The 25448-nt window shown below is 39.8% G+C and overlaps 1 protein-coding gene across 10 annotated transcripts in view; it reads left to right on the top strand.

The window, feature by feature from the left end:
* The window catches only part of sema6dl (sema domain, transmembrane domain (TM), and cytoplasmic domain, (semaphorin) 6D, like), a 368382-nt gene that overhangs the window by 305442 nt on the left and 37492 nt on the right, over positions 1–25448 (top strand). For 9 of the 10 annotated variants that reach the window (XM_059952799.1, XM_059952802.1, XM_059952809.1 and 6 more), the window contains 3 exons: positions 18398–18558; positions 25100–25211; positions 25383–25443. In XM_059952799.1, the coding sequence (XP_059808782.1) occupies positions 18398–18558; positions 25100–25211; positions 25383–25443 (334 nt within the window). Of the gene's footprint in view, positions 1–10328; positions 10753–18397; positions 18559–25099; positions 25212–25382; positions 25444–25448 lie in introns of those variants that run through there. The other variant, XM_059952805.1, reaches the window with a different exon arrangement.

Here is a 25448-nt window from a genome sequence, read left to right on the forward strand (position 1 = left end):
GCTGGCTATGCGTTGAATTAATCGCTCTTATATTCACAGTCTAAATATTTGGCTGAGAGGATGAAATGCCAGATTTTAAAATTTGTTGGTCGGCTTAAATTCAGCAGGACTGAGAACACAGAGGAGGGCGTTTAGAGGCTTGAGGTAGTGAGTAAGTAGGTGAAAACATGGTAGATGTAATATAGTTTGGAAAAATATGCCATAGCAGGTTATTTACTAAATGCTGACATTGAGTACTGCTGATGGTGTGCTTTATGCACAAGTTACTGAGAGCCAACATTCAGATGTAGCAAGCAATTAGGAAGGTAAATTATGTCAGCTTTTATTATGAGAGGATTTGATTACAGGACTAAGCAAGATATTACATCTGTATAGTGTAATGAGAACACCCCTGGATTATTGTATACAGTTTGGTCAACTTGCCTAAGGAGCTATATACTTGCCATGGTGAGCGTGTAGCGAAGATTGATTAGAGTGTTTTCAGGGATGACAGATTTGCAGTGTGAGAATGAGTAGACTAAGCCCTTATTCTCCAAAGTTTAGAGGAGATTGCATTGAAACTTAATTATAAGTTGTTTACAGAGCTCAACAGACTGGATGCAGGGTGTTTTCTGTGGTAGAAATTAATTATGAACTAATGGTCACAAATTGTTAGGACTGAGATAAGGAAATATCTCTTCAGTCAGAGAGTGATGGATCTTTGTAATTCTCTGTTCCAGATGACTGAGAGGAGGCTCACTAGTTGAGTTCATTCAAACCAGAGGCTTCTTGACTTCTAGATATTAAGGGAGTCATAAGATAGGAGATTAGATGCAAGCTCAAAAGACTGGATGACTTACACTTGTTCTTTCTTTTATCTTTTGTCTACATTCTGGGTAGAAAATGGTGTCAAGCATGCTGTAGCCCATAATTAATTTGTTTAATGATTATCTAGGTCTTCAGATAACTCCATACCCACATAAAGAACACCTTAGATGCTCACTTGTCCATATAACAGTCATAGCCTGTGTAGATCAAGGCATTTATGTTTATAATAAGATGCAATTGTTTACATGTTAATCTTTGAGAAGTTTTAATAATATGCATACACTCAGTAGCCACATTATTAGGTGCACCTGTATACCTGCTTTTAATTGTAAATATCTGAACAGACAATCATGTGACAACAACTCAATGCCTAACAGCATGCAGACATGATGAAAAGGTTCAGTTGTTGTTCAGACCAAATAACAGAATGGGGAAGAAATGTGATCTAAGTGACTTTGACCATGAAATAATTGTTGGTACCAGACAGGGAGATCTCAGAAGCTGCAGATCTCCTAGTATTCTCATTCACAACAGTCTCTAGAATTTACAGAGAATGGTGCAAAAAAAATCCAGTGAGCAGCTGTTCAGTGGGCAAAAAAGCTTTGTTATTGAGAGAGATCGGAGGAGAATGGCCAGACTGGTTCAAGCTGGCAGGAAAGTGACGGCCACATGCTACAGCAGTGATGTGCAGAAGAGCATCTCTGAATGCACAATACATTGAACCTGGAAGTGGCTGAGCTACAGCAGCAGACCACGAGCATACATTCAGTGGGCACTGGGTATATATCCTGTTCTGACATTTTGATCAAGTTACATAAGAAGAAGTCGTCATTTGCTTACAGGTACTTAGGAGTAGTGGAACAAATGTTCAACAGATTGAGCTTGATTTCACTTTCACAGTGCACCTGATGGTTATCTGTAAAGACAACCTGTAGTGTCATTTGCTCCCTTGTCACTTAGCACTTTAAAAATATGGATACTAGATGATGTATTAGACTGAGCAAGGTGCAACTGATACTTTTTCAGAATATGAACAAAATTAGAATCCTTATCCCTTCTGAAATTTAATACTGAAGTTTCACAGTAAGGCAAATCTGTAAAATGTTTGCCAACTAGTCTGGGTAGGTTGGTTTGTGTGCTATGGGAAGGAGGTATGATTTTTCTTCAGGATTATCTTTCTGATGAATCTCTGGTAAGAAGTGTGTTGGCTATATCAGTGAAAAGTATCTTCACATAATATCCTGCTCCTCAGAAGTAATAATGTGTTTACAGGAATCTGTTCTTTGAAAGAGAAATAAAACAGAAATGCACACGAAAATGCAACAGCACCTTTATTTCCTGAGAAGCATCAAGAAAGCTCACCTCTTTCCCAGAATAATGATGGATTTTTACCACTGTACCATTGAGAGCATACTCACCAACTGCATCTCAGTGTGGTATGGCAATTGTCCTATATCAGACCGCAAAACACTCCAGTGTGTGGTGAAAACTGCCCAGCGGATTATCAACACCCAATTACCCACCATTGAGAACATTTACCATTAAACGCTGACTGGGCAGGGCGAAAAGCATTATCAAGGATGCATCCCACCCTAACTATGGACTTTTTACTCTCCTCCCATCCGGTAGGTGCTACAGGAGCTTCTGCTCCCACACTAGCAGGCTCAGGAAGAGCTTCTTCCCTGAGGCTGTGACCCTGCTGAACCTCACATCACAGCGCTAAGCAGTATTGCACCCATATTGTACTGTCTCAGTACTTTTATATTTGTGTGCTGTAGCACTTACTTTTTATTTGCAGTTATTTTGAAAATAACACTATTCTTTTGCACTTCTGGTTAGTTGCTAATTGCATTTCATTGGCTTTGTGTCTGTACTCAGCACAGTGACAATAAATTTGAATCTAATCTAACCTAAAAACACTGGATTCCATTTGAAGGGCTTCAGGCTGAAACATCAGCTCTGTATTCCTGTCTATAGATACTACTGACCTGCTGAGCTCCCCAGCATTTTGTGTGCGTTGCTTTGGATTTCCAGCATCTGCAGAATCTCTTTTATTAATAAAACTGGAAAAAATGCTTTAAAGGAGAAAACAGTTGCTCTTAAGTTATGGAGGAGATATTAGTTTGTAAATTGAAAATTTTGCACGTGCATTTTTTTTAACTGTCCAACAGAGTATCTGCGTCAAGCCTCAATGCTTCTAATTTGTTACCGAGTTGGCTTGTTCACAGGAAGCCCAACAGGATACTGAGATGTTGCATTTGCTTTGCTGAATGATTCTGCTTTTTTTTCCATGACTTCAAAGCCAGCCATTTCCTCAGGATTGTAGTTCTGATCCAATCAATTAACTTCTGTACATAACTAATTCAACATTGACTGACAGCGCCATCAAAGTAATATCATACCTTTTGAAAATGTCAGTTGCCACAGGCTACTTGCTGAATGCACCACTCAATTAAAAAATACTTCTCCCTAATTGTTCATCCCTGAAAAACAATACAATTAATTGATCAGTTAGATTTATCTACATTTGGTAAAATTGCATTTGTTTATAAATCATAATCTTGTGCATCTATGCACTGTCCAAATTGCATCCATTTAACAATTGCATTGCCACGTTGAAATCAGAATCGGGTTTGGTATTACTTAAATATATCATGAAACTTGTCATTTTGTGGCAGCAGGACAGTGCAGCACATAAAATATACTAAAAATTATGACAATATATTTATTATGTGTGTATACATATATTTTCTTAAACTAGTGCAAAATTAGTGAGGTTCATAGGTTCATTGTATGTTCAGAAATCTGATGGTGGAGGGAAAGAAGCTGTTCCTAAAACATTGAGTGTGTGTCTTCAGGCTCCTGTACCTCCTCTCTGGTGGTATATTCCAGGTAGTGAGGGTCCTTAATAATGAATGCTGCCTTTCTGGGATATTATCTTTTGAAGACGTCCTTGATGGTAGGAGGCTAGATCCTGTGAAGTCTGAGTTAAAAAAGATCAACATAATTTAGAATGGTGTTTAAATGTCAAAATTGTAGTTTGTTGTGTAGCATTTGTGTTGAAGGATGGCCAGATAAAAGGAATATATGATTTTTCTCTGAGTATTTTGGTTATTAGTTATATTTTCTTTCTTTTGGTTATTCTTGTCATACCTGGATCATCTCATCAGGAGGGGAAGCAGGCAGTCTGGCTCCAGCTCACTCCAATGACTGTGGCTGTCAAAAATTATCCACTAACAATGCAATTCAAAAAATTGCTCATAAGAATTCATTTGTAAATTTCAAACACGATGGTTTTATAAGATGATGAAATACTTTCATCTGAAAGTTATTGCCATGAGATCTTGGTGTGCAGGATATTCTTTTTGATGCATAAACCATTTATACAGACCAAGGCTTCCCTAAGTGGAGTCCACGGACCCCTTAGTTAATAGTAAGTCTTCATGGCATAAAAGAGGTTGGGAGCCCCTGATAGAGATTTTAAATGAGATTCTGCTGATGCTGGAAATCCAGGGTAACAAACAAAAGTGCTAAAGGAACTCTGCAGGTCAGGCAGTATCTATGGAGGGAAATAAACAGTCGACATTTGAGGCCTAGATCATTCATCAGGGCTAAATCATCACCAAGTGTCCTGGGGGAAGGGTGAAGAGTATTTTAGAAGTTTAAATGGCATATGTTGTCATGGGTGACAATTCTTTGTTGCTTCGGTACAGCTTGTGGTGTGAATACGAGCGGTGATTGATAAGTTCGTGGCCTAAGGTAGAAGGAGTCAATTTTAGAAAACCTAGCACATTTATTTTTCAACATAGTCCCCTATAAGTTCGTGGCCTAAGGTAGAAGGAGTCAATTTTAGAAAACCTAGCACAGTTATTTTTCAACATAGTCCCCTGCTACATTTGCACACTTTGTCCAGCAGTCATGGAGCATACGGATCTTGGACCTCCAGAAAGTGTCCACAGCATGGGTGACTGATAAGTTCGTGGCCTAAGTTGGAAGGAGATGAATTATACAGCTCTTGTTGCATGCACATGCAGTTCAGCTCTGAGTGGTAATGCAGAAAGTTTGAATAACTCATCTCCTTCTACCCTAGGCCACTACTTATCAATCACCCCTGATGAGTTATTAACTTCAAACTTTCCGAATAATCACTAGAGTTGACCTGCATGTGCATGTAATGAGAGCTGTATAACTCATCTCCTACCTTAGGCCACGAACTTATCAATCACCCCTGATGAGTTATTAACTTCAAACTTTCCGAATAATCACTAGAGTTGCAATGCATGTGCATGTAATGAGAGATGTATAACTCATCTCCTACCTTAGGCCACAAACTTATCAATCACCCCTGCTGTGGACACTTTTTGGAGGTCCAAGATCCGTATGCCCCATGACCACTGGACTAAGTGTGTAAATGTAGGAGGGGACTTTGTTGAAAAATGAATATGCTAAGTTTTCTAAAATTGACTCGTTCTACCTTAGGCCACAAACTTATCAATCACCCCTCGTGTATGGCCTATCTTTACAATGACTTTAAATTTGTCAAAAGTAAGAGAAAGCCAATCTTTGGGTGACTTTTAATTATCAATTGCTGATTAACATTGTGAGCAGTTGACCAGAACAAGCATTTCAAGTCAGTTCAGACAGCAACTGGACTCTCCAACAGACACGATAAGGACAAGGGATTTGTCATCTTAGTAATCAGCATCTCTGGAAGAGGAAGCAAGTTGATCAGCATCTCTGGAGGAAGAAACAATGTTAAATCTTCCAAGTTGATAATCCTTTTTGCTGTATTTTACTTTGGAAGCGGAGTATAGAATTCAATTCCTTATCATATATAGATTAGTGTACCCAAATCTCTGCTCTTTGTTTTGCCCCTGCATCCTAAAGCATTTTGTAATTTTTTAAGTGTTGATGTTAGAGGTAATTTTTTTTTGAACAGAGAATGGTGGACTACTGAACTCCCTGCCTCCACCCAGGTCTCATCACGTATGAAGTGCCAATAGAGTTATACTGTTCACTTGTATCGTACAATACTGTGCAAAAGTCTTAGGCACATATATATATATGCTGCAAAAAATAAATTTCATGACGTATGTGAGTGATGATAAACCTGATTCTGATCTGGGTCTCTATGATGGACTGAGAATGAGAAGGGGGCAGGAGAGGGGAATCCTGGTTAGGGAAAGGGGAGTGGGAGGCACCTGAGAGATGTTCTGTTATGATCAATAAATCAATTGTTTGGAATCAAATGACCTTGCCTGCTGTCTCAGGGCTGGGTGTGTCTGTACCCACGCTACCCCCAGGTTTACAGACTTTCTCTCCGCTCCGTATTGATAAAAACAGTACTGTGTGCAAAAGTTGTAGGCATCCTAGCTATGTATATATGGCTAAGACTTTTGCACATCACTTTATGCACCTTTTTATTTGTATCAATATTACTTGTGTAATGTGTGTGGCTTGCATGTAATGTGTGGTACACCTTTGGAGGAATGTTGTTTCATGTGTCCAGTCAAATAACAATAAACTGATCTTGAACTTGTGTGCATGGAACTTGCTGCCGGGCATGTTGGTAGAGGCAACTGCATTAGGGACATTTAAGAGACTTTTAAGTAGGCAGAAGAATGATAGTACACTCCAGTGTTATTAATAAGGAATCACTGGTGGCAAATAATCAGTAATCCTTCCCCATCTTCACAGTGGAATACCCAGTCAGTCATGTTTCCAAAGGAGATTCAGAATAGGGTTTATTATCACTGTTGGCATGTGTTTGTGAAATTAGTTGTTTTGTGCTAGTAGTATGTTACTAATTCCTGTAATGAGATGGTTGTCCCACCAAGTTTGAGAGGATCCCTTGGTGTTTAGAAGTATAAGGGACTGATCCTGTTTAAGTGTAAGATCAGAAAGGGACTTGACGATGTTTCCAGTAGTAGGAGAGTCACAAACAGTAGGTTCATAGGTACATTTAATGTCAGAGAAATGTATACAATAAACAAGGGGACATACCTACAAACTAAGGGGCTGGTCATGTAAAACTGAAATTCATAGAAACCTCCCGGGCTAATAAATCTCTGGAACTCCCAAACCTTGGGTTATGAAAGCCAGATCATTAGATGTATTTAAGGTGGAGGTTGAAAAATATTTGGAAGTTTGAGGGTTGTGGGGGACTCAAGATTTGTGGGTCTTGGGTAAGCAAGAAAGGTGAATTGTAGGGTTTAGGGCTGTGGCTAGGAGATTTGTAAATGTGGCCTGGTGTTTATTGGTGAACTCAAAGGCCAGAGCTAAGCATGAGAATATATCTGAGAGCCACTACCTGCCCTCTGCAAGGTCAGAATTATTGGGACTTGGCACAGAGGAGTTGAGCCAAACTAGGAATAGAGATTCCAAACACCTGTAAATTAACTGGATCCACTGCTTAAAAACAGATCATCTAACAACAATTCTCTGCCCTTTTCTCTGTCACATTACAACTTATATCAAAAGCTCATCTAGGACTAAAGATATTTAAAATTAATCCATTTTGAATCACTCATTTTCAGAGATAGCATTCCAGTGTGTAGTAACTTATTGAGTAGAATGAAATATTTCTAAATCATCCATTCTTTATTTGATCTTTGCTTGAGAAATTAGGGCACGAGAAAATAAAATAATGCAAGTATCCAAACAATATATCAATATTTGAAGAAGATAAATCTGAGATTCATCTACAGTTATCAGTTTTAATTGAGATTATTGTCATGTGCCCAGGTACAGTAGTTACAGGTACAATGAAAAACCTGCTGGACAGCAGTGTTGTGTGTACCTAGCTTCTGACAACACACAGAACATAAATTGTACAAAACAGTGGGGGGGGGGGGGGGGGGAAGAAAAACTGCACAAAAATGGTGAGTGTGTGGAATTACCCTACCAGGGGTGGTGGTAGACACAGATACAGTACATTATTGGGAATTTAAGGAACTCTTAGATAGGCATATGGATGATAGAAACTTGGAGGTTTATGTAGGAGGGAAGGGTTAGATTGATCTCAGTTAATTTCTAGGTCGGCACAACAATGTGGGCCAAAGGGCCTGTATTATGGTGTTCTATATTCTGAAACTGTACATTAATGTGAAATAAGAGGTGGTCCATAGTGCTCTGTTACTGTTGTAGGATAAGGGTTATGCAGATGCAATTCTAGAACTTGGTGCTTGTAGGAAAGCAGCCATTCCTGAGTCTGGTGATGTGGGACTTCAGGCTTCTGCAGCAAAAGAATAGTAAAATTAGAGGCCACAGAGGTGGAGCAGTCTGTCTTCCAACACTCTACACACTCATGTCTGTGGTAGCATATCAAATCCTTATCTAGCTGCTTTTTAAATGTGACAAGGCAGGAAGTTTCTGTCTCCTGACTGGCTTTTTTAATTTCTTCAATTTTTTTTCCCCCTGTTCTTTAAATTTCTGCCCCCTACTTACTGACCTCTCTGCTAGAAAAAAAAAGGATTCTTCCTGTTCACCTTTTCTAGGCCTCTAGATCCTATACACTTGGGTTATATCAGCCTGTTCTAAAGGAAATAATACCAACCTAGTCCGTCTTGTCTCAAAACTAAACTCTCATTTTTTCCAAGTGCTAAGAATTAATTTATTTGGTTTAAAATAATGTCAAATTCCTAGTTTTGTTTGATAGTATTTGACTGGATCACCACAAAAGATGTCTTTCCAGAGATGTGTTTACTCCATCTAAATAGTTCACTTATTAATAGTCAACCCTCTATATAATGGAAGTGTAAGTTGACCATTATTCTTCTGTAGTTGACCCGTTAACACCCTCTTCTGGGACAGTGTGTACTACACACAGTACTTAGTAGTTCAGGATGAATGGATCAGAGGGTTGCTAATACTAGCAAAACATTCTGCTTTGAATAGTTCAAGAGATTTCACTGAACTGATTTAACTTCAGCTGGCAAACAGCCGCATTTTGTGCATGCAAGATTCAAGTCTGTTTATTGTCTGACATCAGTATACAAGTGTAAAGGAGAATGAAATTATTGTTACTTCGGATCTGAAGCATAAAGACACAATAAAAGAAATGTCAATAATTAAGAATACATGAGATTAGCTTATATACATAGACTGTATATACATAAAGTGATAGGTACAGGAACATCTGACAGGAAATGATGGTGTGTTTCAAACTCCTTGGAAAAAATCAGCAGCAAAATGTATTCTAGAAGACACATAGCATACCTTTGGTGTTTTCAACTTAATTTCTTGACTTTTTGTTAACTAACAAAAATTAACATTTTAATAGACATAAAGTGAACTTCTACTATTCTGTGCAGTTGGATACCGTGCATAGAACATCCATCATCCTGTCCCTGGCCACAACAGGCTACTGGCTCCGTAATCATTATAGCCACACAGAGTTCATCTGACTATGAACAGCACAGCTGGCTACAGCTATTTGTTTCTTCCACACCACTAGCTATATTGTCCAGCTATAGTAACTGAAGTTAACATCCAGAACATGAAATGCCTTTTGTCTGATTGGCTATGGCTTGCATTGACCCAGCGGAACAGCCACACCTGCTGACCAATCTTGTCACTATGCAGTCTCCAGCTAAACCTAGCATCCACTAGTTTTGGGCTGAAAGTACGCCAGATGTTGATGCAGAGAGTCGATGAGGAGGAATTTCTTTAGCCAGAGGGTGGTGAATCTATGGAATTCATTACCACAGATGGTTGTGAAGCCCAAATCATTGGGTATAGTTGAAGCAGAGGGTGATTGAATCTCAATTAGTAAGGGCATCAAAGGTTAAGAGGGAGAAGGCAGTTTGGGGTTGAGAGGGGTTTATTACCAATCAGCTGTAATTGAATGGTGGGGCAGATTCAATGGATCAAATGGCCTAATTCTGCTCTGATGTCTTATGGATTTGTAGCTGAAGGGAATTGCTGCAAAATAGTTTTATTTTCAATAAGATTAGTGAATTCCTAATATAAATAGCTGTAATCTACAGAGGCAATTTAATATTTGAGTATTGTTAAAAATCTTGACTATTTACAAACTAGTTTTGTGGTTTCTATTTGGTAACATTCCTCTGCATTACTGGAGTGGGCATGGTTTAATTCTCATTCAGGCAGTAGATAATGGTAAGGGAGTGGAGCAAAGTGGGAGAATCAGTGGGTGGTGTTGTTACTAAGGAGTTGGGAAGGTGCTGTCAGGAAGCACGGCACTAAGGTCTGAGGAACTGAACACAAACCAGGAAGCATTTTAGAGTTTACAAGCAAATCCACAGAATCTTGTTTGAGACGAGGGAAAAAAATCTGGAGATGTGGTGATCTTAGTCAGCACATTTTCCATCTGATGGATCTGAGGGGAAAAAAATCTTTTGTATGATCAGAAAACTGGACTGTGAATTTAAAGCTCTAAGTCTTTTTGTTAATAACTGACAGCAGGTTTGTCTATTAACAAAAGATGTCATGTTATCTTGTAAACTGCACAGAGGGGCACTGATGCACTCTTATTTGGCAAGACGGAGACATGCTGTGTGTTTAGTGTGTATGTTTTCAAAGCTTTTACCAGTACAGAATGGATTATGCAATAGGCCACTGCTAAAACCAGATTCCCTTCCCTTCCCTGAAGGAATTTAATGATCCACTTGTTTTTTTCATGTAGCGCTGCCATTCTACACATTACCAGATACTATTGGAGCATAATTTGCAGTCTGTCCTGGTGATAGTACTTGCCTTATACAATAGGTTACTACAGTCAGTCTCAAGTGCTAACAGCTGGCCTTCTGGTTTAATTTGCTACTTTTCGTATCTTGAATTAAGTGAGTACAAAACTAAAATGTAAAGATGCAATAGTCAGTTCAGTCAAAAATCAAAATAATCACCAAAGCACCTACGGAACAATCATGCCTTTACATTCAAAAGGAATTTGAATTCATTGACTGCCTGTTCTTCGTTTCTACGGTAAGGTTACTACTGCCTGGTTCACAAGGTATTTCGGCAAATACGTATGGTCAGTGCATCCTACTCATTTTGTGCCTTTTGTTTAAAGTATGGCAGTCAATCTTGAAGTATAATGATTGTTTACATGTATAGATTAATTCATTCATTTAGATTGTACCATAGCTTGGATTCCTTATTTAAAAGAATGCATAATTTTCTGATTATTTATTTTAAAAATGTTCTTCATTTTCTGGTTCTGATTTTATAAACTGCTTTAAAAATGTTCAGTTCCAGATTAAGATTGAACATGCCCTTCTGCAAAGGTTTTAAACAAGTACATAGTGAGTTAAAGGATTACGTACCAAAGTTGTTTGTAAGCCCCTTCTGAAGGCAACTCCCTTGTGTGTGTACTCATTGCAAAGGCAGCATTTTTTTCCAAGACACAGAAAAACTTCAATCACATTAATCTTCAAAGCTTAAATTTGTATTTAGGTTATCACTTGTTAACAGTAGAGCCTAGGAACAAAATTTTTCATAAAGCATAACTTAAACCTCAAGTAGTAGTGCAAGAGAAGTAGTTGCCTGGTTATTTAATCACATTTATTATAGTGCATTTGAATATCATTGTTTATCTTTAAATGTTTAGTATTAGAAGTAGGTTTATTTTTCTGGGCTATACCCTTGCATAAAGTAATAAACTGGTGTAAGTAGTTAAGACTGAAGTCTTTCTAAAATGCTGTTTTTGGAACTATTTTCAATGTACAGTAGCTAAAATAGCTCATATTTGTCATTCCTTTTCAAAGGTTATGTTTCAGATTGGATATTAAAATAAGCTGCAGCCTTATTCTCTGCTTTTCATGTGTGGTGGTGGGGTGGAAGTGGTGGGAGGGGTCCATTTATTCAGCAGGGCAGACCAAGGACTCTGAACCTGTCTCAAGGGCTTTTGACTACCTGAACTGGTTCAGTTGTTTGCCTAGCCTAGCTGTGTTCTGTATCACCCCATAAAATTGAAGCAGGGTTATAGATCAAGGACACAGCTAAGACCTGCGATTTAGTTTTTGATCTGCAGCTTACCACAGGCCAATACAAAGGTGGATGGGACTCCTTGGGAACATAACTCCAGATGTACCACAGTCTAGACATTTTAAGTGTAAACCATATAAACTTGGAACACCAGCTTTTGAGTTTTCAAAATGATCCAAGTAGCAAATGCTCTGGTGTGAAATGTAAGTCTTAAGGTAAAAACTATTGTACCTTTTTCATCTGATGAGTTCTCATAAAGGGTCTCGGTCCAAAATCTGAATTGTTTATTCCTCTCCATAGTTGCTGCCTGGCCTGCTGAGTTCCTCCAGTATTTTGTGTGTGTATTGGACCTCTTTTTAACTATCTTTTTATTGTAAATCAGAATTGGGTTTATATCACCAGATGTTGTGAAATTTGGTAGCTTTTATTGCAGCCATACAATGAAATTTGTGATAGATAAATAAATACAGAGAATGTAACCCCCTGGGTCGCCTCAGGCTTGCTCAGCTCATTCTCGTCTAGGTGGAGCAGCCTTCAGCCCCACCAAACTGGGTAATCAGCTTGTGTGGTTGCTGTGTGATGTCCCCACCTCGCCAAATAGCAAACAGGACATCATATGCAATTAAATGATTACAGTTTATAAAGATTACTATAACTGATTAATAACCATACAGTATATATGAAGGAAACGAAAGTAAAGAAAAGGCGCCAAACTTATCAAAGTCCAAACCACTTAGTGCACAACCGTTGGAGCTCAATTACTGAAGTTTTCTGGCCACCATTCGATCCCCTGCAAACTCCTTGACTCACAGCTCAGGACCATCCGAAGTGGTCAACCAAGCACATCTAGCTTCATCTCCTCTCCTCAGGATACCTCCTGGCCATGGACCCCTGCTTGGGGTCTGTTCCTCGCCCAGTTTACAGCATCGCATCCTCTCTCTCTCTCTCTCTCTCTCTCTCTCTCTCTCAACCCCTCACGCCGACTCTCCAAGAGCCCGCCAACAATAGTTTACAGACTAAGAAGAAAGAACAACATTAATCCCAATTGGTTTACAAAGGAATACGATTCTCATTATCAGTAAATTTTAACCCAAACAAGCTTCCAGCACTCTCTCGCAACAAAGAAGCATCCCTACTTTTAACAAAACAAAGAAGCCATTTTGAATAACATACGCAGTAACAAAGAAAAAGAAGAAACCCCCCCTTTACAAGAAAAAAATGGTGTGCATGTATATGTGTTTATATATATATGATAAAATATTAAGTTAAAATAAGTAGTGCAAAATCAAACAAATATAAAAATTAGTGAGGTAGTGTTCATGGGTTCAATGTCCATTTAAAAATCAGATGGCAGAGGGGAAAAATCTGCTCCTGCGTGGCTGAGAGTGAGCCTTCAGACTTCTGTACCACCTTCCTGATGGTAACAATGAGAAGAGGGTATGTCCTGGGTGGTGTGTCCTTAATGAGAGATGTCGCCTTCTTGGCACTGCTCCTTGAAACTGGCCTGGATACCAAGGTGGCTAGTACCCATAATGGAGCTCACTGATTTTACTAAGAATTTTAAATGAAGTGCACTCTGCATTTAATCTGGCCAGTTTTAAATTTCAGGAATTGGGTACATGAAAGGTTTATCAAAAAGTTGATGTTAAAACAACTGACTTGATGGTTTTGACAGTTTGACTTTTAATCTAGATTTCCTTTGCATTTTAATTTCATCTTCATAATCATAAACTTCAAGTTTACACGATTAAATAATACAGAGTGTGAAAGTCTTGACAGTGAGAGAAGCAGCTGGAACATTAATTAGTCCAGTTTGTTATTCTGTACATAGATTGGTTTTGCTCATTATTCAGTACATGTCATTGTAATCACTACAGATTTCAACATTGTCACTGTTACAGAACCATCTCACAATTTTCTAAGAGCCATCTATAAGCCCACTTATCCAGAATACATATTTTCATATTATGCAAAAGTGGCAGGTAATTTGACCAGCTAAGAGTATCTGCTTGGGTATCCAGGTGATGGAGAAGAAGCAACAATTATTTTCCATTTTGCTCTTATTCTGTGGATTTTTTTTACATGTGTGTAGGATAATCTGATGAAGAGAACCACTAAAAAATAAAGTATCTGTGACCTTGAAAGTTTACGTAGGTTAAGGAAAGGTGCTCTAATTACCTCTTGAATGTTTGCATCAATTAACATTACCAGGCTTTCAAGCTCTTTATCAGCAATACACAGACCTAGAAGCTTCAACTGCTATGTTTACTGATCATAGCTGTTTTCTTTCTCTTTTCAAGATATGGAATAGAGGCAAGCCCCTAGGCCTCTATTAGTATTATTAGCGTGCTCTGTTTTCAACATGTTGCTAATAGAACAAATTTTGTTTTGACATTGATCAAAAATGGTAAATTAGCCCTTTACAAGCTTGGATGATCTTTTGAAAGGCGATAACAAAACCGTTTTATTTTTTTTCTTTCAAATATTGTCGTCAGGCATTATGAGGAACAAAATGACTTGTTAGCGTTAGCTAGGGGTCTTTACCAGGACAAACTGGAACAGAATGTGTCAAATGAAAATTAGGGTTCCGAGAACATCAATTAATAGGTGTCGCGTGATGAAATAATGAAAACTAGACAGCTGGTACTAAACCTCACCGCCCCTCTGATACCCAGTTAGCATTTGCAGTAACAGAAGTGAGCATTATCATCAAGAATAACAGCAGAATGAAGGTGTAGCTTTGTTATGCATTTCTGCAGGAAACAACTGCAGCATGAGATTTCATAAATTGGTAGTAAAAATTAAATTAAACTGCATTCTACACATTTTGTAGCATTTTTGTAAGGCCTTATTGTTGACAGGTTATTTAAGATTGTTATAGCCAGGAAGGGTGGTGGTGGTAGAAGGGATAAGCTCCCACTAAATGCTCCTGATGGCAAGCATCTCCTAGCTCATGACAACCAAGTCCAGCTCCTAGCCTTCACATGTGGCTTAGCTACTAATGTGGAACGGTTTCTACTGACAAGAGAAGGGAAAAAGGCGGGTATCATGCATTGAAGTGGTAAGGCCCACTAATATAGTTTGACGCTTGTCAAATACAGTGATGATGTCATCAGTTGGGGTCAGAGCAACACGTGATGTGGGGGAGCATGGAAGCCAGAATGAAAAATAAAGACACATTCAGAGCGTGGTGTACGCACTATCTAATTAAGTACTAGGATGGGTTGCAAACACAAAACAGTGGCGTCAAGGATGGAATTCAAACCCATGCGTGCAAAGCACACTGGGTAAGTTGCAAGTACACAGCAGCGGGTTACCAGAGCCTTAAAGCCAGTCGCTTTGGGTAGATTGGGCTCATCGGCTATGGTTGGCAGCTCACCTAGGAGAAGGGAAACTCTGATCTCAAACTTCTGCTGCCTTGCGACTGCACCCACTCACCGGGAAGGCTTCAGGAGTAAAATCCGGAGCTGGAGTCCCTAAGCCAGTCCTATGCTGAGTTCAATGCTGACTGGCAACTCCTGTGACACTGCTGGTGCCAAACTGTATCATTCTCTGCCGTTCCTTTCTATTCATCGGCTGGTTGGAGGGGGGGGGAGCTTGCCACATGGGCAACAGCAGTTTGTTGTCTTCTATGCTCTTTGCTCTTTCATTGATCCTGTTTACAGTTACTATTCTACAGATTTGCTGAGTATGCCTCAGGGTTGTATGTGGTGACATGTATGTCCTTGGATAGTAAATTTTACTTTAAACTTTGCACTTGACTGCCCAGGCTTATGTATCACATAGACAGCTAGGACGCAACATCCCTAGTTGACCCCAACCAATGGAAGGGCGCAACTATTGTTGACATTCTGTTTAACTTGCTCAGTTTCCGTGCGGTGTCATGGTGATTATTAATTGGGATTCCATTCCATTACCCATTGACCTTAGCCAGTGGAAGCAGAACAACTTCCTCAGTGGTATAATTGGTAAATGCTGTGAGGCTGAACAATACGTGAAGTTGATCCATAGAGTTGTAGAGCATGTGAACAGACCCTTTGGCCCAGCTGGTCCATGCTAGCAAAGATGCCCAGCTTAGCTAGTCCCATTTTCCGGCATTTGGCTTGTATTCCTCTAAACTTTTCTAATCTGTTTACCTGTCCAAGTGTCTTGAAAAATGTTGCTAATGTGACTTCCTCAACCACTTCGACTGGCAACTGCAAATTGGTGAAGTCATTCTATTCATGAATACCATTTCTGACAAACTCTTGAATATAATGTTACATTGAATCTGATTCTCAAATGGGCAGTCAAGAGCCCATAGCACTTTAAGCAAAGCAGGCGGATTCAATCTTCATCCTTCAGTCTATTTCCAACAGATAATTTGCTCATTTATTCGATTCCTGTTTTTGTTGTACCTGCGTCTCATTTGCACCAACACTGAGTTGTAAAGTTAATCAGCTCCATTATGAGTACTAGCTTGCATAGTATCCAAGACATCTTCAGGTAGCAGTGCCTCAAAAACACGGTGTCCATCATTAAGGAACCTCACCACCTAGGACATGCCCTCTCCTCATTGTTACCATTGGGAAGAAGGCACACACTCAGTGATTCAGGAACAGTTTCTTCCCCTGTGCCTTCCAGTTTCTGAATGGTCATTGAATACTATCTCACTGCTTATTTCTGTTTTTGCACTACTTACTTACTTTAACTATTTACTTTGCACTACTTATATTTACTGTAATTCAGTTTATTTTCCATATTTATCATGTATTGCATTGTACTGCTGCCACTAAGTTAACAAATTTCACAAAATGTGTCGGTGATACTAAACCTGACTCTGATTTACTTCAGTGGTGCTTCATTAGTTAGGGAGTACTTTGGCATATCCTGAAGTCATCAAGGGCACTGTAGAAACATATTCTCTGGCCATTTTCTGCCCGGATTATTAAAATCCATGTAAAGTGCTTTCCACTTGGATGCTAGAGCACAGTTAAGACTAGTTGATGTGTAAAATCTAGCCCAAACACGCTGAACAACAATGCAATCTCTGTGGTTGCATGCTATCAGGGTGGTATCGTCATGTTCATATGCAAATAATGCAATAGGAGGTAAACTCAGCTACACTGAAAACATGCTTGCACAATGCTGACTCCACAAGTGAGTTATTGCAAGGCTAAATTACCTCCACTGGACAACAACATGTAATCAGTAGTGAATCTGGAATTAATAATCATTTTGTGTTTACAAACGTTCTATTGTTAACTCCAGATGCGCCATCGAGGTTTTGTTCTGGGAGCAATTACATTTTAGGCAGGGCAGTGGGGAACAGTGATCACTGTTCAACATTTGCATCTGACTCAAGTTGAGATCCTGTGGAAAAACAGATGTTTCATCCACATAGTGTACTTTCTGAAAATATACAGAGACTAAGCTTTTCAACTTTAGGGATATTTAGGAATTAAGAATATTTTTCAATGAAGCAACTTTTTATCTTAGGTGAATTCCCAAACTTTCAACATGTTTTAACAAATTAGGAATAACAATTATTCAACAGCTGAATCATAAGCTGTATTTATTTTACTGGCTGTTTATTTTGGCACCAAACAAGGTTAAGTGAAAGGTAGCTATTGGCATGATGAAAACAAAAGAGCTACTTCCATTTTTTGTTAACTGTTCAGGGCACGATATCCCAAAGTGCTCCAAAGGCAATTAAGTGCTTAAAATGTACTTGTCATTGTAATGTAGAGTGTCATGGAAGCCAATCAGCCAGCACCAATTGCAAAGCCAAAGGAAACAAAAACATGCTTCTCATTTGAACTTAGAACCAAAACTCTTGGAATATGAAAAGCACTTTTTTGACTTTACTGGTGAAGTAGCCAAACGAAGCACTGGGTTGGCTGTCATTTCAGGGTTCTTTCTTCTTAATTAATACACTGTGGCCACTTCATTAGATACCTTTGTACCTAACAAAGTGACCACAGAGAACACTTGTGGACTTCTGTTGCTGTAGCCCATCCACTTTAAAGTTCAACATGAGTATTCAGAGATGCTCTCCTGCATACCACTATTGAAATGCTTGGTTATTTGAGTTACTGTTGTCTTCCAGTGAACTTGAACCAGTCTGGCCATTCTCCACTGACCTTTCTCACTAACAAGTTATTTTTGCCCACAGAACTGCCGTTCACTTGATTTTTGCTCACAGAACTGCCGTTCGCTTGTTTTTTTTTTGTTTGCTCTTCTCTGTAGGCTCTGGAGGTCACTGTGCATAAAAATGCCAGAAGATCGGCTGTTTCTGAGATAAGCAAACCACCCTGTTTGGCACCAACAAACATTCCACGGTCAAAGTCACTTAGATCACATTTCTTCCCCATTCTGATGTTTGGTCTGAACAGCAACCGAACCTCTTGACCGTGTCTGCATGCTTTTATGCACTGAGTTGCTGCTGTATGATTGGCTGATTAGATATTTGCATTAATGAGCAGGTGTACCCAGTAAAATGGCCAATGTGTGTTGATTGAATATGAAAGCACAGATCTGCAGCTTCCACACAGAAGCATTACTGCCTTCCACAGGGAGTGGCAGAAGCTAGGACGATGGACATGGTTGATGACATTGTTTGACTAACCATTTCAAATCAATTTTTGTTTTTCTTTTTCTGCAGGTTGTTTCCGTTTTACGAAGGAACTCTCTTAGTGACAAATATGAAGATCTCCATAAATTATTCCTCCTTTCTGGTGGCCTCCTTTCTTCTGATGACTCCTCTGGCTGCAGCAGTCAGCTTCCCTGAAGATGACAAACCCATTAACACGATTGAGTTCCACTGTAAGTTGAGAGCTTCGCGGAATGTCATTTTCCCTTCTGTACAGATGCAAACAAGTTTTTTTTAAATCAGTAGTCACATACTGACAAGATAAGCTGTTCAATCAAGCAATTAAAAAAAAACAACAGGCCTGTTCTTTGTAATGACAGTACAAAATGGAAGAAACCAGGGTAAAGAATCCCTGAAATCTTATGTGTTTTAGAAAATTAAATTGCATGCAGACTCATAATCAGTGAAACTTGTCATTAATAATTTAAAATATTGTCTTAAAAGTAAATTGTGCCCATTCATTCAAGTGCTTTTACATTAAGAAAATCATTTTCCCACAGTGACCTTTGGTAGCATTTTTCAGGAGTTATTACACAAGAATATGTGTCACTGCTTTACATTGGTCCAAGTCTTTGTAATGATTTGACTAAGATGACTAGGAATACGTAATCTTATTTTCTCTTGATATGATTGGAAAAATCTTTCAGTAATAATGATCTACATGAAAATGGAAGTGGAATTTCTTTAGCCGGACAGTGGTGAATGCTGGAATTCATTGCTACAGACAGCTGTGGAAGCCAAGTCTTTGAGTATACTTAAAGTAGAAGTTGATAGGCTCTTGATTAGTAAGGGAGTTAAAGGTTATGGTGAGAAGGCAGGAGAATGGGTTTGAGGCAGAATAACAAATCAGCCATGATTGAGTGTAAGAACAGGCACAGTGGACTGAATTATCTAATTCTGCTGCGATTGTTTTTTTATATTAAAAAAACACATTTTCTTAAAGTCATAATATGAATTTATTGCAGTCATCTGAACAAGTAGCTGTGGACTTGATTTAATGTCTTATCTGAAGGTGCCATCTCCATTGCTACTGCTTTGCACAGTGTAACTGTGTTAGTGACAGTATTGATACAGTCAAATCCAGTGTGGACAAAATTGCAAGCTTTTGAACTGCAATTGCAGTTGAGACTTCTGTTACAAAAGAAAAGTTAACTGGAAATTTATAGATTCAAACTTTGCTGAGATGCTGCTTCTTGGGTCTATAATCAAACTATCACATACTGAGCCACCAATGACAATACATTGGCTACAAAGACATAGAGAAACTTCTTGACTCTTCAGAGGCATCACCATCTGTAGGGCCCCAGCCAGAACTGTTTCCATTTACTCACTAAGTGAGACATCGGAACACACAAGCTCCGTACCCTCCCAGGGATAGTTACCTGTCACTGAGCTTCAAGTAGCTATTTGAGCAAAGGCACAGAAGTTTCTCCCAGTTCCAGAATGTTGACTATGGTGGAGGATATGAATCCAGAGGATGGCTGTAACATCTCAGTTCTCTTCCAAGCTACACAGTGTCATGGTTAGAGGTCTCAATCATCACCAGGTCAAAATACTGAAATTCGCTAATGCTCATTGAGGTGCCAACATAGCAAAAAGACATGCACTGTTCAAAGGAATTGTCTTTGAATCGCATAAGAATGGCTTGGCTGGAGGGGTCTATGGTCAACTCATCCAGGAATGAGGATCCCAAGGTGATCTGTGCACCACTCTTAATACAGGTCATTCGTCCCATTGAGTCTTTTCTGCTCCTTAATCATAGCTATTATTCCCTCTCAACTCCATTCTCCTGCCTACTCTCCGTAATCATTAGACACTCTTACTAATCAAGAACCGATCAACTTGCACTTTAAACCCACTGAATGACTTGGCCTCTGCGGCCATCTCTGGCAACAAATTCCCCTGATTCACCACCGTCTCGCTAAAGAAATACCTCCTCATCTTGGTTTTAAAGTGGTTTCTCTTTGTCCTAAGGCTGTGCTGTTGGATCCTCAACTCTCACTGCTGGAAACATCCTCTCCTTGCGCACTGTATCCAGGCCTTTTGATATTCAGTAGGTTTCAGTAAGAAACAACCCCCCCCCCCCCCCCAATTCTTCTAAACTGCGAGTACAGAGTGAAAACTGTAAAATGCTCCTCATATGTTAACCTTTTCCTAGCTGGAATCATTCTTGTAAACCACCACTGAACCCTCTCCAATACCAGCACATCTTTCCTTAGGTGTGAAACCTAAATCTGCTCACGATACCCCAAATATGATCTGACTAGTGGCTTATTAAACCTTAGCATTACACCCTTGCTTTTATATTCTAGTCCTCTCAAAATGAATGTTAACATTCAGTTTGCCTTCCTTGCTACTGACTCAACTGGCAAGTTGATGTTTACTAAGGGAATCCTGCACGAGGACTCCAAAGTCCCTCTGCACCTCTGATTTCTGAATTTGGTCTCCATTTAGAAAATGGTCCACACCTTATTCCTCCTCGGGTTACGAAAGCCCAATCAATATATAGTTCATACAATCAAGCTACTGTTTGGTAAACTGGCAGGACGGATTTGCCAGCTGCTATCAAGCTGCAGGCATCTTCTGTCATGTGGGAACTCAGCTTACGGCTATATTATTGCACTTCACATAGAAATTTCGTTGAGCTATATTTCCTGGTTTAACCTTTGGTTGGCCTCTGCTCTTATCTAAGTATATTACCACGTGGCCACATTTCCAATTTATCAACTGTTTAGATTAAAGGCAGTTCTGAGAAATGAATGGCTATCATAATCTGAAGAAAACCTGAGCTTGCAGAGCGAGGTGCAGGAAATGTATGCATAAGTCTGAGTCTATTGAGCACCGTTCATCAGAGAAAGTTGTGGCAAGTCATTAAAGTAATTGGAGCAGTCATTCTTGCTGAGTATATTAATGCAGTTGGACCTGCAGAACAGGGTTTGAAAGGATTTTGTGCTGATAAGGCCTCTGCCAGCTGATGTGTTGGTATATTGCTTTAATGTTAAAGAGTACGATGGGGAAAAGTCAATGGGTTTACACAGGGAACTTCTATCTTGCTGGCTTTATATGAAAATTGTCCAAACTGCAAACAATATCTACACCCCTTCTCAGTTGGGCGATAAGTTATCCACTGACCGATAGAGTTAATGGTTTCCATGAGGAGGAGCATGGGTATCCTCTTGACAGTACCACACTTCTCTTCTTCATGCCTATCTCCTTGCTTCACTAGATCTGGCACTGGTTTAGGGATCACGGACTAGTTAATGGATGAAAAGAATACAGGAGGAATAAACATGTTATTTTCATTTTGGGAGACTATGACAAATGGGGAAGAGCTGTTCACAATACGTATCAATAGTTTGGGAGAATGTAAATGTATCTAGATTTGTTCACAGTACAAACATGGGTAGCATTTCGAGTTGAGGAAGAAGCAGGGAAGTTTCATGGAGCAGCACGGTGAGTGCAGCAGTTAGTGCTGCCGTCTCAGCTCTGGGGAAATGTCTTCAGTGAGTGTTGTCTGTACAATGTGTGCAGATCCTCTACATGACCTCAGGTGCATGAGTAATGGGCCACCACAAAGGCGTGTTTCTGTGCTGTAGTGCTCTATAACTATGCAGTCCAGGACTTGTTGGATTAACAACTTCTTTTGAAGACCGTCACCCCTACTGGGGCGGAGGCTGCTGATAGCAACTCATCAGAGTCCTCTGTCCTTGTGCCCGGGTGAAGCCCATCTTCGAAGGCCCATCATTCCCAGGGATGAGGTCTTGGGAGATTCTGTTGCCATTTCCGTAGCATTGGGACTTTTGATGAATGGGTTGCTGGTCTCGTGCCCAGCCCTCCTCCTTTCACAGCCGGGCTTGTGACCATGCATGATGGAGTTGGTAGATTAGCTGGCCATTTTAAATTAGACCTTGCCATAGGTTAGTACAAAAAGAATTGGTGGGGTGGGGTTGATGCTTTTACATGCTTATCATTCTATGGGGTTTCTTTGTTTTGTGGATGTCTGTGAAGAGGATGAATTTCAGGTTGTATACTGTATACATACTGTGATACCAAACATACTTTGAAACTATGAAGAACAACGGGGAGTTGATGGACATGTGTGAGAAAGTGTTCTAGTCAGTGGATAAATGCACCTGATGGGCTAAAATGGCCTCTTTCAGTGCCATTATACGATCACATACGATCATTGTAAATTGTCCCATGATTAGGCTAGGATTAAATTAGGGCAGCATGACTTGAAGGACCAGAAGAACCTATTTATTCTGTGTTATAAAATAAATTAATTAAGCGTGGTAAGCCAGTGGCCAAGGACTTTGTCAGTAGAGTATCACGTGCAAAGTTGTGAAGGTGTCCTCCTTGGTAGAAAAAAACAAAAACTGAATGATGTCCTTGTATCTAAATCTCTGAAAATCAGCTTCTGGCTAAAGCAAGTGGCAGTGTTGGCCTTTATTGCAAGACAGTTTGAGTGTAAGAGTAAATAAATGTACTACACCAACCATTATGTCCTTTAATCATGTTTCACACACTTTTTTTTCTCACCTACTTAAATTAGTTTGACACATGCTAATCAGATGCAAAAAAATCTACGCGAGACCATCTGTGTTCCTACATCCAGGGTAATGCACAAACCTGCCTCAGCTGAAGTGATACCTGGCATCTGTGCTTTTCTACAGGACAGATGCTTGCCATCACCTCAGCCATGTACATTTACATGTTTTGGGAATTATCTGTGGGATAGTGGCACGATATGCAACAAAAAGAATCAACAATTATAAAGAATTGTATAAAAATTAAGTTAGATGTTAAAGTACAGTAGTGGAATAAAATGTGCATAAATACATAAATACCAGCATGCATCTACAATGCAACAGCGTTATAAAAAGTGGCTGAGGTGTGAGGAGGAGGGGGGTAGTCTAAATCAGAATCAAGTTTAATACACTGGCATATGTTGTGAAATTTGTTCCCTTTTGCAGCAGCAGTACAATACAATACATAATAATAGAAAAATGTGTGTGTATGTATGGATGTGTATATCTGTAACCTTTTTCTTCTGAGCTGACGGCTTGCTGGAGTTTTCGTATCACGTGGGAGGACGCTGCTCCAAGCCGGACAGTAATGGCTGGTTTGAGGATGCTCTCTATGGTGGCAGTGTAGAATTATACCAGTATGTTCTGGCAAAGGTGGAATTTCACCAACAGCCACAAGACAATCTCGAACACCGTCACACTGGTATCTCCAACACCATCACACTGAGTACGGGGTCTCCCCAGGGTTGCGTGCTCAGTCCACTGCTGTTCACTCTGCTGACCCACGACTGTGCTGTAACACACAGCTCGAACCATATCACCAAGTTCACCGATGACACCACTGTGCTGGGTCTCATCAGCAAGAACGACAAGTCAGCTTACAGAGAGGAGATGCAGCAGCTAACGGACTGGTGCAGAGCCGACAACCTGTCTCTTAATGTGAACAAAACAAAAGAGATGGTTGTTGACTTTAGGAGGGCACGGAGCAACCACTCCCTGCTGAACATCGACGGCTCCTCGGTAGAGATCGTAAAGAGCACCAAATTTCTTGGTGTTCACCTGACGGAGAATCTCACCTGGTCCCTCAACACCAGCTCCATAGCAAAGAAAGCCCAGCAGCATCTCTACTTTTTGTGAAGGCTGAGGAAAGTCCATCTCCCACCACCCCCACCCCCCTCACCAATCCTCATCACATTCTACAGAGATTGTATTGAGAGCGTCCTGAGCAACTGTATAACTGCCTGGTTCAGAAATTGCACCATCTCAGATCGTAAGACCCTGCAGTGGATAGTGAGGTCAGCTGAGAGGATCATCGGGGTCTCTCTTCCTGCCATCACAGACATTTACACCACACGCTGCATCCGCAAAGTAAACAGCATTATGAAGGACCCCATGCACCCCTCATACAATCTCTTCTTCCTCATGCCATCTGGGAAAAGGCTCCGAAGCATTCGGGCTCTTATGACCAGACTATATAACAGTTTCTTCCCCCAAGCTATCAGACTCCTCAATACCCGAAGCCTGGACTGACACCTTGCCCTACTGTCCTGTTTATTATTTATTGTAATGCCGATACTGTTTTTGTGCACTTTATGCAGTCCAGTGTAGGTCTGTAGTCTAGTATAGCTTTCTCTGTGTTTTTTTATTATTACGTAGTTCAGTCTAATTTTTTGTACTGTGTCATGTAACACCATGGTCCTGAAAAACGTTGTCTCATTTTTACTATGCACTGTACCAGCAGTTATGGTCGAAATGACAATAAAAGTTGACTTGACTTGACTTGAAGAAGTGCATTCTCCACTGAGCCTTCTTTAATAAAGAGGATACGGTTCTCCCACATGAGGTCCTGTGAAATATTGATGGAATGTGGAAACATTCTCCCATCCTGTGAGAGAGGAGTTGGGGGGAACCTGATAAATACTCTTAGTATGTAAAAGTGGAGAGACAAATTCAAGAGAATGATGGCCTCCTAAATGATGCTTGTCATTGCCACAGAGCAGACTACATTTGTTTGTCTGACAGCTATCAATTGGAAAGCAAATATTAGCATTTGCTTTGCTTATCTAGGTTGTTTTGTTCAGGTATAATCCAAAGCATTCTCCTTGCAATTGGCTTATACTAGATATCCATTGCCAGGCAGTGATTTCCCAGCTGTGCTTGAAGATGTAACCAAATTCTGTTTCTGCAGTTTCAAGGCAATATCCAGTGTTCAGAGGACGACTTTCAGGGAATGAATCTTTACATCGATTGGACTACCAGCTAATGTTGAAGATCAAGGATGTGCTTTATATTGCTGGCAGGTAACTTAGGTTTTCGATTCTTTATCTGGTTGTGTTGCATTACAAGTTTAAATATTAAACTTAATTTATCCAGCAGTAATTCTAAAGTGAGCTGAAAAGAAAATAAAAGGCTTGAATGGTTATGTCGCCTCTTGAATTATATCTACTTGTACAAATTTTCTTTTCAAATAGGGACCAAGTCTATGCTATTAACTTAAGTGATCCTCCAAGAGGAGAAATAATTTCTAGCAAAGTAAG

This window comes from Hypanus sabinus, chromosome 28, assembly GCF_030144855.1.
Source record: "Hypanus sabinus isolate sHypSab1 chromosome 28, sHypSab1.hap1, whole genome shotgun sequence".
NCBI classification, from domain to species: domain Eukaryota; kingdom Metazoa; phylum Chordata; class Chondrichthyes; order Myliobatiformes; family Dasyatidae; genus Hypanus; species Hypanus sabinus.